The following is a 16,184-nucleotide window of genomic DNA, read 5'->3' as shown; positions in this document are numbered from 1 at the left end:
CTGGACTGACTTTGTCACCCGCTGGGCGCCCTGCCCTCTGGTGTCCTACTAGAGCATTACATGCTTCACTCCAGACTGCAGCCCCCTTTCTTCTTCACTGGCATCTCTGCCTTGTTGCTTTAGTTGGACTTCCAGCCCGTGAACAGGGGGCACTGCCCCCTAGTGGCCCCATGGTCTCCTTGTTTGTGTTGCACTAAAGAGGTGGGACTTGGTGGTCTGGTGAAGTATTTGACCGATGACGTCTGGAGCAAAGTACTGAAATGTTGTAGCGCGGAGGAGCACGGTGGCTCAGTAGTTAATAGTCACTGTCCCAGACCACTTATATGGCACCTGCATGTCCTCCCAGGGTCTCAGTGGGTTTCCTCCTAATCCAGAGAGATGTGCACATGGCCGAGTGGCTGTGTTTCTGTGGTTGGGCTACACTTTTCCACCATGGTGGTCCCCTCCTTGTAGTGTGTGTGCGTGGATTTAGCGTCTGTCACCACCTACTGGGTAGGCCACAGATACCTTTTTGGACTTGGTGGACTAATGAGACATTTTTATTGATAAGAGGCGGGGTATGGCAGAAAGTGACATCGAGGTCACCAACAAGATGCCACCCTGGGCATCACATTAAGCAGACAGCCATGCTTTCTGTTTCTTTGTTCAGCCCCTCGTTCTTATATAGCGCCCTAGACTGGTGTCTTGATTGACTTTAAGGAGTTCACAGAACTTAAACTCCTGAATAATTTTGAGGATGTCAGGTGCTATAAACCAGTAAAGTCACCCAGGAGGAGCAGCCTGCAAAGTGACCCTAAATGAGCCTGGTGATCGGGTGCCACTCGTACCCACGGCTGGTCTCCACTTTTCGGTCAGATGGCTTGTCCACTGCAGATTCTTGTGGTTTTACTGACTGTCGCCCCCTACTGTTTGAGCAAACTTGAAGCAGGGGGACCAACAGGCTGATGAAGCCTTTGATCAAAGAAGTCCGGGTTCAAGCATTGAGATGTCACATCACTGCGTAGCACGGTGGCACTCTAGTTAGTGTCATCACAATTCCACACCTCCAGCCCACTTACATGGCACCTGCATGCCCTCCCTGGTCCTCAGTGGGTTTCCTCCGCATCCGAGGAGATGCACATTGACAACCCAAAATGACAACCTTGTGGTTGGGCTCCATGTTTCCGTCATGGTGGTCCATTCCACTTTGGTGTGTGTGTGGAGATAGTGACTGTCGCCCCCTACTGGTTCTGCCACTTTGAAGAGAGCGGCATATAGGGACTGATGAGGCATTTGACCAATGAGGTGTGTCGGTCAAGAATTGAAATATTATGTCATTACATAACATGGTGGCACAGTGGCACAAAGTCACTTGGAGTTTCACGACAAGGTGCCACCAGGCAAACTCAGGGCTATGGCTCTGGGGCACCACATGTTGGCATACAGTGGCATGCAGGGCAGTGCTGCTCATTGTCAAGTACACCTTCCGTGTCATTGTTTTCTCATTAGTTCTTATATAGCGCCTTAGACTGTGGCAGGGTGGTGACGTCATTGAGTTCAGTGAGTTCACAGAATTGAAAAGCAAACGAATACATCAGGTGCTATAAAAGATGAGTGGCCTGAAAAGTCACAGTTAAGGCACACTTGGTACACATTGGTAACCCTGAATGAACCTGCTTTGACCTGCTGGCACTGTTACCCCGTGGCTGGCACCAATTTTCAACCAGACAGTTTGTTAAGTTCTGAGTGTCACCCCCTACTGGGTCTCCCAGCTATTTTCATTTGGAGAGGTGGCTCAAGGTGGACTCATAAAGCACTTCTGTAACAAAGTGAGTTGAAGCCTTTTGGGGGGGGTTTCCACAACAGGGTGCCCACCAGTGTGATCTCCTAAGTCATGTGCCCTCGGGGTAACCTCCTCTGGGACAATAAATAACCAAGAAGGCCACGCTGACCCCCAGTGCCATGTTTAGCAAAGGCTGCCTTTTATCAGATGTGCTATGCGCTTCTTGTTCTTATATAGCGCCCTCAACAGGCCACGAGGAGGAACAAAACTAAAACACCGGAGGGAAAGTGCATGTGAGGCGCTATAAATTTATAAAGAAACTGCAGCCTGGTGAGTGGCAGAGCCAGCAGACACAGAATGGAGTGCCAGTTTGTGGCACAGCTGCTTGGCCAGACTGCCATGCCCAATGTGCCCACTGAGCACGATGCCACATTTGTCAGGTCTTTTGGGCCACTCGTAATGAGTCATCAGGCAAGCCCACGGATGGTGGTGGGCTTCATGCCACCCTTCCAGTGGTTAAGGAGTCAAGGCAGGAATTGAGTGGGACATCACCCACGTGAATGGCACTATATACAATGAGAGGTTGTGCCAGCTTATGCAGACCAGAGTGACCAGTGCCAGTGTGCTTTACCACTGTTTGGTCAGACGGTCAGGCCTGACTTGCCCACAATAGGGTCAGGGTGGTCTCCTGGCACTTTGAGAATCCCCTGTGACCCGTTTTCACTTCACTACCTCTTGGATGCCACATAAATGAGGTTGCCATAATGGCCCATAGTTGATGCACGTTGTCAGATATGTTTTCAAGTTATTCTGTCTAATATAGTGCCTTAGACTGGCTCATTGTGAGGCGCTATAAATCTGTCTAGAAACAGTCTGGGAACTGCTTGAGCAGGTGGGTCCAGGCACTGATGATGTGTGCCAGCACAAGGTTATCACAGCATCCCATAAGACTGTGTTATCACTTGTCACCTACGTGCCCACCCTTTGATGTAACCCCCTTTGTTTTCTCTCCTCAGGCTACGTCCGTTTTATCGACTACGAGTATGCTGACTGGAACTACCAAGCGTATGACATCGGGAATCACTTCAACGAGTTTGCAGGTGAGTTGTGTGCCCGGGGGACACAGCAATGTGGCGAGGGTCCAAGGGGCCCATCCGGACCACCAGTCTGAGGAAGTGAGTCAGACGTGTGCCCTTCATTTCCTGACACAATGACAGTTTTTACAGAGGGAGATGAAAATGACAGGAGAGTGCGGTGGCGGTGGCGGCAGCGGCGGGCACTGGGGGCCCCGAGCCTTTGTACACCCACAGTGGCTGTTTGGCCAGGAAGCCCCTCCACAGTGAGCTTGATTGAGTTTGGTCTGCGGCGCCCACAAGGTCTGCAAGCGATTATCTCGACTTTCAGCACGCTGTGCCCCTGCGGTTTATTTGATGCAGACGCTAACCACAGTGGGCGGTGCTGACATTCGTGTCATAGGCTGTGCTGCAGCACTGGGTGGCACAGTAAGCTGCATGCCCAATGAGTGGATTAGACTGTGGGAGTAAACATGTGCTACCTTGATACACTCCTGTCAGCTACTGTGGGCACTGGTGCCAGAGGGAGGCTGGACTTGTCCAGCCAGGTCCTCACAATGTCCTCTTAGTCATTATTGGAGTTTGGGTGTGACAGAAGGGTCACCCAGAATCACACTGGCACTAAACTCACAGACATCCATAAATGACCAGAGACCAGCTATGGGTGTAATGGTGAACTGGCACACCATATTGACATAGCACAGAGAAGACCACCACTTCCTGTTCATAGCAGGGACCTACAGAACCTAAAGTGGGCACAAATTGGGCACCTTAGGGGTCAACATTGGTCCAGAGAAGGGGAATAAAAAACCGAAGACAAGCTGTGTCCATGACCACACCCTGTCACTGTCTCCCAGACTGATGACTGGCCTGCCATCCCTGTGCTACCTGATGAAGAGCTGGCCTCCTCCCAGCCTGGTTGCTCATTTTGATCACAAAATGGACACATGGAATTAAATTTGGCACAGACTGGCACTAACTTGCCCATGCCGATTCATCCTCCAGGAGTTATAGCCTGTCAGTAATCCTGCATGGGGCAACCATTCCATCACTGGTGGACTGTGGGAGACAAAGTGTGAACAGAGTGCCCACACGGGGGCATCCCAGCCAGGAGTGGAACCAAGGTTCATATATGGTTGGGCAGAACCACCCTGTCATGTCATGCAGTACACATCTCATTGTATATAATGCCTTTTGCACTGATGCTGCCCCAAGTAGGCCCACTGACTCCTTAACCAATAGAGGGCTGCAATGATGCCCTGCAAAAACAGAACTACAGGTGATGCATCATTACAAGTGGCCCAACAGCTCTGATTAGCATGGCACCGTGCTCTATGGGCACATTATGGCTGACAGGCTTGCCAAGCAGCTGTGCCACACGCTGGCATTGGACACTCTATTCTGCAGCCTGCATTATTTCATTTCCCAGGTTGCTCATCCAGATTTTCTTTATAGATTTATAGATCTTGATGTCATTTATGGTGACCAATGGGAATCTCTAATGATGTGAAGGAAGCCCACCAAGGCACAGAGAGAACATGCAAGTTCCACATAAGTGGGCTATGTCTCTAGAGTTGTGGAGAAGTGACACAAACTACTGTGCCACCATGATACTCAATAATAGAACATTTGTGTCCAAAAGGGGGCACTGTTGTGTGCCTTCCTTGCGTTACTTCTTCATTGCAAGGATGGCTGGTAAAGATGGAAGACAGGTGTGGGCACTGCCAGCTAACAGTCCTTGTTACCTCTCCTGACCATGGAGCCAAGAGCCAGTCTGCTCTGTCTGATTTGCTCTCTTCTCCTTATAAAGTCACATAATGAGTCAGCATGTCTGATGTGGCAGTAGACATCACTCTCTGTGCCACCAAAAGCCACAATAAGAATCCAAATACATAATACTAAAATACCAAATACATAAATACTAAAAGAGGGATGATCACAGGGAGGATACAAATAAGACCCTCCTAGGTCTGGTGTCAGACTATAAAGGTGGGCTAACTCACCATTTGCCCACCTCTCCAACTCTCTTAGCATGCTGGTCATGCCACCTGTCTGCCAGTTGAGCCTTTGACCAAACTCCTCCGTGGATGGGCTTGTAAGACCCTGAAACTACTGGGCCATCTCTTCAGAGCTCCCCCTGGAGGTTCCAGATGTCCCTGCACCACAAAACCCACTCACATGCACACAATAAAGGTGGGAACTGGTGGGGTGCCAATTAGAAACATCTTTTAAGAGCTGCAGAAGGCATGGAATGGAGGGAACTTCTATGCCAGTGGTGGGACTCAGGAGGAGGAAAAGGGGGGTTAAGGCCACATCAGGTACTGCTTGGTAGACAGAGAGATATGGATAGATATGAAAGGCACTATATAACTGATAGATAGATAGATAGATAGATAGATAGATAGATAGATAGATAGATAGATAGATAGATAGATAGATAGATAGATATGATAAAAGGCACTATATGATAGATAGAGTATTCACTAATTTAATATATAGTGCCTTTCAGCCACCTGTCTATCTATTATATAGTGCCTCAGGCACATGTCATCTCACCTGCCTTTCACTCACATGCCCACTGAGTTATCACAGTGGTCCTGTCTCTTCTTTGCCTCATGCCACTGTTACCGCCTGCTAGCCGTGTGCCAACTCTGAGATGCCCATCGATATTAATCCATTCCTTGTCTCTTATTCTTCTGATGGCAGATATGTTTGTGCCCTGATGGGTTCTGTTACATTGAGCCCACCACCCCCCTGCGCCCATTCTTCAATCTAAGCCGGCGTCCACAGAGTGCCATCTTATTTATGGTCGTTTCAGAGGACACATCATTCTTCTTGTCATTATACCACCTGGGGGCGCTCTCTCTGAGATGGTACTGAGGCTCAGCCTAATTTCTCTGTGTCGCTGCCCCACCATTGCCAGTGTTGAGGATTATTAGGCCAGACAGAGCACGTGCCCCCCTTGAGCCAGCTGGCCACTTGGCTCTCGTCTTCTTCCAGGTTTTCTCAAAGTCACCTTCATGTCTGCAGCCATCTCGGCATGACAGGCTCTCCTGATGGGATGGCAGGTTAAAGGCCTCGTGCCTGTGACACAAGGCATATGTCTGGCGCCCACGTCTTTCTTTCGCATCATGGAAAGTGTAGTCTGTGTGGGCACCGGCAGTAGTGTGGTGGCACATGACCACCCTCTCTGGGCTCAGATGTGTGCAATGCAGCCACCTCGCTTGTCTTCATGTCCTTCTGTTTCGAACACCGCGGCGCCCGCTCATCGTCCCGATGACAAAAGGCAGCAGAGCCGCTCCAAACGTCTTCTTTGTTCCCAGACCTGCGCCAGAGGTAGTCATTATCACCTCCTTTAACACGTGTTGGTTTTGTTTTAATTAACAGATTACACGTGCCTTTAACAGTAATTGTAGCAATTATCAAAAGAGGAGGTGAAATTCAAATAAATGTTGTGCGCCAAGCACGCTGCCAGGAGGGAAGTGTCGGAACAGCCCCGGCCGCCATGTCATTTGCATGTCTCTTGCTTTCAGGTGTGACTGATGTCGATTACCGCCTGTACCCGAGCCAGCAGCTGCAAACCGACTGGCTTGGCGCCTACCTGGAGACCTACAAGGAGCGGCGTGGCATGGCTGGCGTGGTCACCGAGGCCGAGGTGCACAGGCTCTACGTGCAGGTCAACAAGTTTGCCCTGGTGAGTTCACTTGATTACCGGGTGTGCCAGCTGAGGTGTGGGCAACCAGGGGGGCAGTGGGTGAAATGGGCACCACGGCCTTAGTTTACTAATCACTGCCAGGACATTGTTAAAATAAGGAGGGTTGGTGATTTTAGACTAAGAGGGTGGGAGGGAAAGGGAATGAACTCTAGGAGTTTGCAGGGACCTTGGAGAAACATTGGGGGGTGAGAACCAAAGAAATGGTGGGCAGGCACCTTAGGAAGCGATTGGGAATGTTGGGGGGAGGGGGTCTCAAGAACCCTGGAAACTGGTGGTGGCTGGGGGCCAAAGTAGGAGGCATTGAGTGGGGACCTGAGAGCAGGAACCTGGTTAAGAAGGGGGTGGGAGGGAACATGAGGGGTGGGCGGGGACCTTGAAGGAAGTTTGTAGGCGGAGATCAGAACAGGATGTGATAAACTGGGTGGACCTCAGAGGGAGGTAGTGGGTGTGAGTCTTGGAGGTGGGCGGGGACCTTGGTAACAGGCAATGGGTGGGATGGAACCTGCAAGGGAGGAGGTAAGGGCACAGACCTTGCTGGCATGGAGAGGGTGTGGCCTGTGCTGGTGACTGAGATGGGCTAACACTGACCTCAAATGACTGAGCCACTAGTTAGCCATTGGGGTGCTGGAGGTCGCTTTGGATAATACATGTGCATGTTAATGTGTACACAGTGACCGGACTGGGATATGGACCAAGATGTCCGGGGCCGTGAGGCAGCAGTGTCTACCGCTCTGTCACCAGGCTGCCTATTGTTATATGATGACATAACATGATGTCAGTTCAGAACCCCTGGAACTCACAATTGGAAATCTATATGCGATTGAGGAATTGGGGAGAACGTGGGATTTGAACTTAAACACTAAATCCCTGGGGCAGCTGAACTAACCCCTCTGCCACCCTACTGCCTTTCTTATCTTATACTGGGCTGACCACCTGTTTGCTGAAACCTGACAACAGCTGAACTCGGGTTCAGGAGTGAAAAGACTGGAGTGCTGACCACTGGGACCCTGTGTGGCCTGCCATACCTTATCTGATCTCATCTTATCTTGTCTTGTCTTTAAGAGTTGTATCCATCTGTTACAGAACTCTGATAGCAGTTGAACTTGGGCCCAAGACCTATAAGACAATAGCGCCAACCAATGTGCCACATGGGTTATCTTATCTTATTTTTTTCTGTGTGTTTATGAACTCCAACAGCAGTTAAACTTGGGTACTCAAGTCTCATCTCCTCTCAGTTTCTTATCTTTGTCTGCTCATGAATTGCTTCTTCACCTCTCATCTCATCTCATCTTGTCTGATCTTACCCCACCCCGCCTTCTCTTACCTTATCTTGTCTGCCTGAACGTTTACTTCTGCTGTAACCGTGATGAGCCTCTTGGAGTTGTAGGTCAGCAGCACCAACTACTGCGACACAGAAAATCTTATCTTGTCTTATCTTACTGTTTGCTTCCTGGGCCTGATGGCAGTTAAATTTGTATTCAGGATCTGAAAGGCAGCAGCACTAACCTCTGTGCCACTCTGCCTTATCTTGTCTTACCACAGCTCATGGCATCTCACATTTCCCCATCTTGTCTCATCTTGTTTAATTGCATCTTGTCCTGCCTTGGCTCATCCTATCTTATCTTCCTTTATCTTGTTTGCCTTCTTTACTTCTGTTCTAATTGTGATGGGCCACTAGGGTAGAATTTGGGTCCAAGAGCTGCAGGACAACAGCACTAACAGAACCCCTCATCCATTCGTATCTTATCTTACAGCTCATGACATCTCTCCTTTGCCCATCTTGTCTCATCTTGTCTCATTTCATCTTGTCCTACCTTGGCACAACTTATCTTATTCCACCTTATCTTGTCTTATCTTATCTTCTATCATCTAGTTTTGTCTAATGTTATGTCATCTTGTCTTGTCTCGTCTCATCTTGTTTCATCTTATTTTATTGTGTCTCATGTCACCTCATTTTATTTCTTATGTTTGCTGCAGTTTATGATAACTCATGTTTTCCCACCTTGTCTCATTTTGTCTCAGCTGCATCTTATCCTACCTTGGCTCTACCTATCGTATCTTATCTTATCCTATTTTATCTTATGTTACCTTATCTTGTCTTGTCTTGTCTTATCCTATCCTATCCTATCTTATCCTATCCTATCCTATCCTATCCTATCCTATCTTATCTTACCTTGTCTTGTCTTATCCTATCTTATTTTATATTATCTTATCTTGTCTTATCTTAGCTTGTCTTGTCTTATCCTATCCTATCTTATCTTATCTTATCTTATCTTATCCTATCTTATTTTATATTATCTTATCTTGTCTTATTTTATCTTGTCTTATCTTATCTTATCTTATCTTATCCCATTTTATCTTATCTTATCCTGCCTCATCCTATCGCTCCTTGCCTGTGCCTGCCTTATCCTGTCTTATCTTACCTCAGCCTTTTTTGATCGTATCTTAGTTTAGCTCAGCTTATCTTTTCTTATCTTAGCTTGTCTTGTCTTTTCCTTCGTGTCGCCTCCTCTCATCTCCTCTTTTCTTGTGTTGTTTTATCTTTCACATTTGGTTCCTGAACCCCAGTAGCAGTTGATTTTGGATCCAGGAGCTGTTAAGACAGCAGCACTAATCACTGTGCCACCCTGCCTTACCTTATCTTGTCCTCTTGTGTCTTGTCTTATTCTGTCTTACCCACCTGAACCTTTATTGGTGTTCTGGCTGAGAGGCGCCTCTTTGGTAAAATTGAGGTCCAAGGGCTGTAAGACCACCACATGAACCACTGGACCACTCCTTCTTCTCTTCTCTTCTCTTCTTTTGTCTTTTTTTGTCTTGTCTTCTTATTTTTTGTCTTGTCCTGGTTTCATCTTATCTCGTCTTATCCTCTCCCCCTCCTTCAACCCTGATGGCAGCTGAACCTGAGTCCAGATATTGTAGGTCAGCAGTGCCCACCACTATGCCACCCTCTAATCTACTTTCCGGTGACTGCCCTTCCCCAGACATCTTCTCACCTCTCTTCCATGCTTTGTGCCCCCTAGTGGTTAAGAAGCTGTACTGCAGGTTGCCAGCTCAGTGTGCACCCACCAGTACCAGCAGTCGACCGCTTGCCCTTGTGCTCTGTGTGCCACTTTGAATTGTAGAGGATTTACAGAGGACGTCAGATAGCCAGCGTGAAGCTTTATCACCTGAACATGTGTGTGTACTTTGGTGCCCACCATCATACGCTGGTAGAATCCTAGAGTACCCCTCAAGTGTGTGCCCGCTGTCCTCCAGTTTCACCCCTCACATTTTTTTCAGGCAGTCCTAGGATCGAAATGAAAGAAGTGTGAAGATGGTGAGGTGTGGCACCTCGATCAATGCCCACGACGGTAACAAGATGATAAGTTTGACCCGTTGGATGCTCTGCTCCACATTATTGCCGTGGATGGACGCCATTTTGCCGCGTCGTCTGTGCCGCCAGTTCAGCGCGGTGCTCGAGTCTTGCGAGCAAACTTTGGATGGCACTCACAGTCTATCTGAACATCTGGCTGATCGTGTAAGCAGATATTAGGATTAAATTAACTAGAAATGAATGGGATGATGTATGACAGGCTGCAGATGTTCGAGGAGCGGTGTGATAATTTCTGCGCACAGCCATATAATGAATTCCATACATTAGAGACGCGATTGGCGCGCCTCGGCTTCGAGGTAAATGTGCCGGAAAGTTGGGCGAGATCAAGGGGGCCGGGGGATCCACTTTGTTGTTGTTTGATGTCTTTTGTTTGCTCTGCCTGCCTATTATCACGTCTGTCTTTCGAGCCTTCAGACAAATTCCTCGAGGTTCCGTAGGCACAACAAATCGGAAAAAGTCTCCCGACGTGGCGCTCGTTCTCCGTTATCAGGCAATCTGTTGGTGCCAGTCACACTTTGATTGTGATAATGATAACGCCGACACATACGGCGCGTTAATCCAAGTCACGGCGCCTCTCCGCCGAGTGGGGGTTGGCGCCATCTTGTGCCACATCTCAAAGAATTCCGCCCTCCACTGGCCATTGGCACACTTTGTGGGGTTGTGGGCACCCGGTCGAGCGCCAGTGCTACAAGCAGACAAGATGGAGTCTAAACAGTAAGGGAATCGGAGCCATCCAAGTGTTAACAAGAGACAGCGGGCAGCACCCTGGGCACCACTTTCCAACTGTGAAGGAGTCTGACATGCAAGGCGCTATAATATTTGTCTCATCAGTTGTGAGGATTCACTAAGGGTCTCGCGCCTCTCTGTGCCATGGAGAGGCTGGCTGTGCATCCAGGGTCTGCCAGTCTGGAGTGAAGCTACAGGGAATTTCCCAGCAGCCAATCAGAGTCCTAACTGCCAGCAGGGGTCTCTAATGCCAGCAGCTGATCCTGTCCCAGCCATCCCAACCTGTCGACCTCCCTGGGATGGCAGCAGCAGGGCATGAACTCAGGTCATTGAACTACACAGCAGCCTGCTTCACCACTGTGCCAGTGCAATGCCCCCCAATACAAATCACAAGCCCTCAGGGTGACAGCCAATGAGCGGCTCCTTGCCAGCAATGAGACAAAGAGTTAGTTTTGAGTTTACTGTATATAGCGCCTTACATGTCGAACTCCTTCAACTGTGGAAAGTTGCCAGCGTGCTGCCTACTGTTAAAATAGAGCAAGTAAGGACCTCAGGCCTAGTAATCAGTTTTGACTTTATATAGCGCCTTGCATTTACCAGACTCCTTCACTGTGGAAAGTTGCCAGTTGCAAAGTGGTGCCCAGTGTGCTGCCCACTGTTGAAATGGAGAGAGGAAGGACCCTGAATATAATAATCAGTTTTGACTTCATATGGTGCCTTCCAGGCTTAATTAACCTCAGCTGGAAAAAAAGTCGTGAATGTGATGCCCACTGCTGAAATGCAACAGGGTGGGACCCCATTGCCAAATATTCAGTTTTGACTTTTTATAGCACCCTGCATGTTGAGCTTTTTCACTTTTGAAAGTTACCAGTTGGGATGCGGTGCCCACTGTTGAAATAGAGCGAGGAAGGACCCTGAGTCTAATAATCAGGTTTGACTTTATGTAGCACCTTGCATGGTGGAGACTTACCAGTTGGGTGGCGGGTTACACCTCATAAAACAAATGTCTCCCAGTGAACAGGTGGCAGCGGTGGGACTCCTTATATTATGTGTGGCTCCCTGCTATCCATTGTAATGTTCAGGGGTCTGGATGTGTGTGGGGGACTCCTGTAAAATTTAGTGGCAGATTGGAGTTACAGGGACTCCTGGGGCCACTAGGTGACAGTCTAGGAGAGATTTGACCGACCGCAAAGGCCCCTCAGCCACTAGAATTAAAAGAGATGGGGGCATCACGATGGCACTGAATAGAAAATCATTTGGGACGAGTGGCTCAAGATGAGGGGGATGAGCTGAACTGTAGAGTTGCCCCCCTAGAAGCCATCCTGAATATGTCTCCTGGATATCGAGTTTGATGGCCGCACTCTTCTGTTACAAGAATCCAACAACCAGGAGGACATCGCCGAGTCTGGCTATGACGGCCAGGCCCCTCGTAGCACAAGATTTGCTCTCGACCTTTGACTCGTCCCTCCACTTCTGAATTTGGTGCCACCTCTCCAACCAGTGGGTGCTGAACGTCACTATAATTAATAGAGAAAGACATTGCCTGTCTTGTGTATGGTCTTGTGTGTGTTCAGAGTGACATCAGGTGTCACCGTCACACACCTTTACTTGTCCCCGTCTTCAAATTTGTGATGTTTACGTGAAGCCAAATGCGTGGACATATTTGAGGCTTGCTGGGATGGCTGCCCCAGCTCTCTATTCATGGGCCTCCGTGCACCCACGCCCCCTACAGGGCACCTTAGTGTTGTGACGAGCTCCGCCTCTCCTTATAAATGGAAGGCATGGGTGCAAACACTTCTTCTGGGTCTGGGACTTTCTGGGCAGACACAGACAGCACATTCAGTGCCACCATTTTATAACATAGTGAAAAGCTGGCCTGCTGTCATTCAGGCTTTATGGTATATAGCGCCTTACATGAAATGTCTTTATCAACACATATTACTGACTTCCTGGGCTGGGCTGCCATCGCTTGAGTGTTATTATATATAGTGCCTTACATCTTCAAGGCGTTTTACAAATTACATCGTGTGTGTAATGAAAAGATGGCCTCCTGTCATTCAAGCTATACTATATATAGCGCCTTACCCAGTGCATGCCCTCACCAAGGCATATTAAAGAGTACTTTTTGAGTGCGTAGTGAAAATCGGGCCAGCCATCTTCATGCTTTGTCATATATAGCGCCTTACCTAGGGCATACCCTCACCCAAGCATATAACAGGTTACATTCTGAGTGTGTAATGACAAGCTGGCCTGCTGTCATTCAGGCTTTATTATATATAGCGCCTTACATGAAAGATTCTCATCAAGGTATATTAAAGACTTTCTGGTCTGAGCTGCTGTCATTCAAGCTGTATTACATATAGCGCCTTACACAGCGAATGCCCTCACCAAGGTTTGTTAAAGAGTACTTTGTGTGTGTGTGTGTAATGAAAGGTCAGCCTGCTGTCATCAGTCAAGTGTTATTATGTATATAGCGTTTTACGTCAAAGAGCCTCATCAAGGCATATTAAGATGACATTGTGTGTGTGTAATGAAAAGTGGGCCCACCATCTTCATGCTTTGTCATATATAGCGCCTTACACAGTGTATACCCTCACCCAAGCATATTACAGATTGCATTCTGTGTGTGTAATGAAAGACTTTATGGTATATAGCGCCTTACATTAAATATTCTCATCAAGGTATATTGAAGACTTTCTGGTCTGGGCTTCCATCATTCAAGTGTTATTATATATAGCGCCTTACATCAGCAAGGCGTATTACAGATTACATTGTGTGTGTGTGTAATGAAAAGCTGGCCTGCTATCATTCAGGCTTTATGGTATATAGCGCCTTACATGAAATGTCCTCTTCAACACATATTACAGACTTTCTGGGCTGGGCTGCTATCATTCAAGTGTTATCATATATAGCGCCTTATGTCAACAAGATTACATTGTGTGTTTAAAGTATCTATCTATCTATCTATCTATCTATCTATCTATCTATCTATCTATCTATCTATTTATCTATCTATCTATCTATCTAATGAAAAGTGCGCCCTCCATCTTCATGCTTTGTCATATATAGCACCTTATACAGTGCATACCCTCACCCAAGCATATTACAGATTGCATTCTGTGTGTGTATTGACAAGATGGCCTACAGCTATTCAGGCCTTATGGTATATAGCGCCTTACATGAAATGTTCTCATCAAGGATAACAATGGCAGGCCAGCTTTTCATTACACACACAGAAAGGATAAAGGGTGTGGGATGTAAGGCGCTCTATATATATATACATATATATCTTTCTGGTCTGGGCTTCCATTATTCAAGTGTTATCATATATAGTGCCTTACATCAACAAGGCATATTACAGATTACATTGTGTGTGTGTGTGTAATGAAAGGCTGGCCTGCAATCATTCAGGCTTTATGGTATATAGCGCCTTACATGAAATGTCCTCATCAACACATATTACAGACTTTCTGGGCTGAGCTGCTATCATTCAAGTGTTATCATATATAGCGCCTTACATCAACAAGGCGTATTACAGATTACATTGTGTGTGTGTGTAATGAAAAGCTGGCCTGCTGTCATTCAAGCTATATAACATATAGCGCCTTTCACAGCGAATGCCCTCACCCAGGTTTATTAAAAAATATTTTTTGTGTGTGTGTAATGAAAAGTCAGCCTGCTGTCACTCAGGCTTTATTATATATAGCGCCTTACATGAAATGTTCTTATCAAGGTATATTACAGACTTTCTGGGCTTGGCTGCCATCATTCAAGTTTTATCATATATAGTGCCTTACATCATCAAGACGTATTACAGATTGCATTCTCTGTGTGTATTGACAAGATAGTCTGCAGTCATTCAGGCTTTATGGTATATAGCGCCTAACATGAAATGTTTTCATCAAGGATAGCGATAGCAGGCCAGCTTTTTATTACACACACAGAAAGGATAAAGGCTTTGGGATGTAAGGCGCTATATGCTCATATGATAACACTTGAATGATGGCAGCCCAGCCCAGAAAGTCTGTAATATATGTTGATGAGGACATTTCATGTAAGGCACTATATGCCATAAAGCCTGAATGATATATATATATATATATATATATATATATCTTTCTGGGCTGTGCTGCCATCATTCAAGTGTTATCATATATAGCGCCTTACATCATCAAGACATATTACAGAATGCATTCTGTGTGTAATGAAATGTCGGCCCACTGTCATCGATCAAGCATTATTATGTTTATAGTGTCTTATGTCAAAGACCCTCATCAAGGTGGATTACAAATTACATTCTGTGTGTGTTATGACAAGCTGGTCTACTGTCACTCAGGCTTTATTATATATAGCGCCTTACATGAAATGTTCTTATCAAGGTATATTACAGACTTTCTGGGCTTGGCTGCCATCATTCAAGTTTTATCATATATAGCGCCTTACATCAACAAGATGTATTACAGAATACATTCTGTGTGTAATGAAATGTCAGCCCGCTGTCATCGATGAAGTGTTTTTACGTTTAGAGCGTCTTACATCAAAGACCCTCATTGAGGCTGATTACAGATTACATTCTCTAAGTGTAATGTAAAGCTGGACTGCTGTCGTTCAGTCTTTATGATATATATATAGCGCCTTACATCCCACACCCTTATCCTTTCCGTGTGTGTAATAAAAAGCCGGCCTGCCTTCGTTATCATATATAGCGTCTTACGTGATAAAACCCTCTCACTTACTGAGTGGGCTCAGGGATGGATGGGGCGTCCAGTCCAGGTTTGTCCACCACCAGTGAAATGAACTCATGAGACGGTGTAACCCCCCGCTGCCTTCTCCCCTCTGGCTAATCAGTTAAGTGGAGCCCCCTTTACGTTGGGTGGTCTGACATGCCGTCTTACTTTATTTCATTCATTTTAGACTCGTGCCCCCGAGAGTGCGACTTCTTCACTCGTGCTCTCTCTGAAAAAAGGGGTGTGGCCACAGGAGGGCAGGGGTCGGCTTTATTGCTCACCCCATGATGTCATCGCGGCCCCCCCACACTATATAAGCCAGAGTGTCCGGCTCGCTGTCTTTATGCTGCGTATATTTTATTTTTTTTGTGATTGAATTCTCTTCAGGCCCCCCAATCCCCCCTTTTCTAGCGCCTAGTCGCCGCTCAGTGTCCCGCTGGCTTTTATGAGCCGTGCCATTTTATTACGCTCAGGTGTTCAATTACACAGTAACACATGCCAAGCAGGGCCACCCCCCCACCCCTTGGCATGAGCTGCCAAGGCTGCCATGCTGTTCATAGGTGCCAACAGGTTGCTGTTGAGCAGACGGAACTGAGCAGCGCAGCGTCTTTCCAGAGCGGCTCGGCACAAAGATGTGATCGCACCTCTTAATGTGACTCGATGCTTTGTTAGCTGTGCCTAAATGACATTATTATGACTTCATTGTTGAATCCGCTTCCCCTAATTACAGCCTAGAGACTTCTTATTTGGCTTTGTTATGCCGCGTCTGTCTCCTCGGAGTCGTGCTCCGTCTCTTACCTCATTAGTG

The 16,184-nt window shown here is 47.2% G+C and overlaps 1 protein-coding gene across 2 annotated transcripts in view; it reads left to right on the top strand.

Moving 5' to 3' along the window:
• LOC120516800 (ethanolamine kinase 1-like) overlaps positions 1-16,184 on the top strand; it is a 200,984-nt gene that overhangs the window by 149,571 nt on the left and 35,229 nt on the right. For both annotated transcript variants that reach the window (XM_039738744.1, XM_039738754.1), the window contains exons 5-6: positions 2,779-2,862; positions 6,369-6,529. In XM_039738744.1, the coding sequence (XP_039594678.1) occupies positions 2,779-2,862; positions 6,369-6,529 (245 nt within the window). The remainder of the gene's footprint in view (positions 1-2,778; positions 2,863-6,368; positions 6,530-16,184) is intronic.

This window comes from Polypterus senegalus, chromosome 1 (genome assembly GCF_016835505.1).
Source record: "Polypterus senegalus isolate Bchr_013 chromosome 1, ASM1683550v1, whole genome shotgun sequence".
NCBI classification, from domain to species: Eukaryota; Metazoa; Chordata; class Cladistia; order Polypteriformes; family Polypteridae; genus Polypterus; species Polypterus senegalus.
Note: the sequence above shows the minus strand (reverse complement) of the source record. Positions and strands in the feature narration are given on the sequence as shown.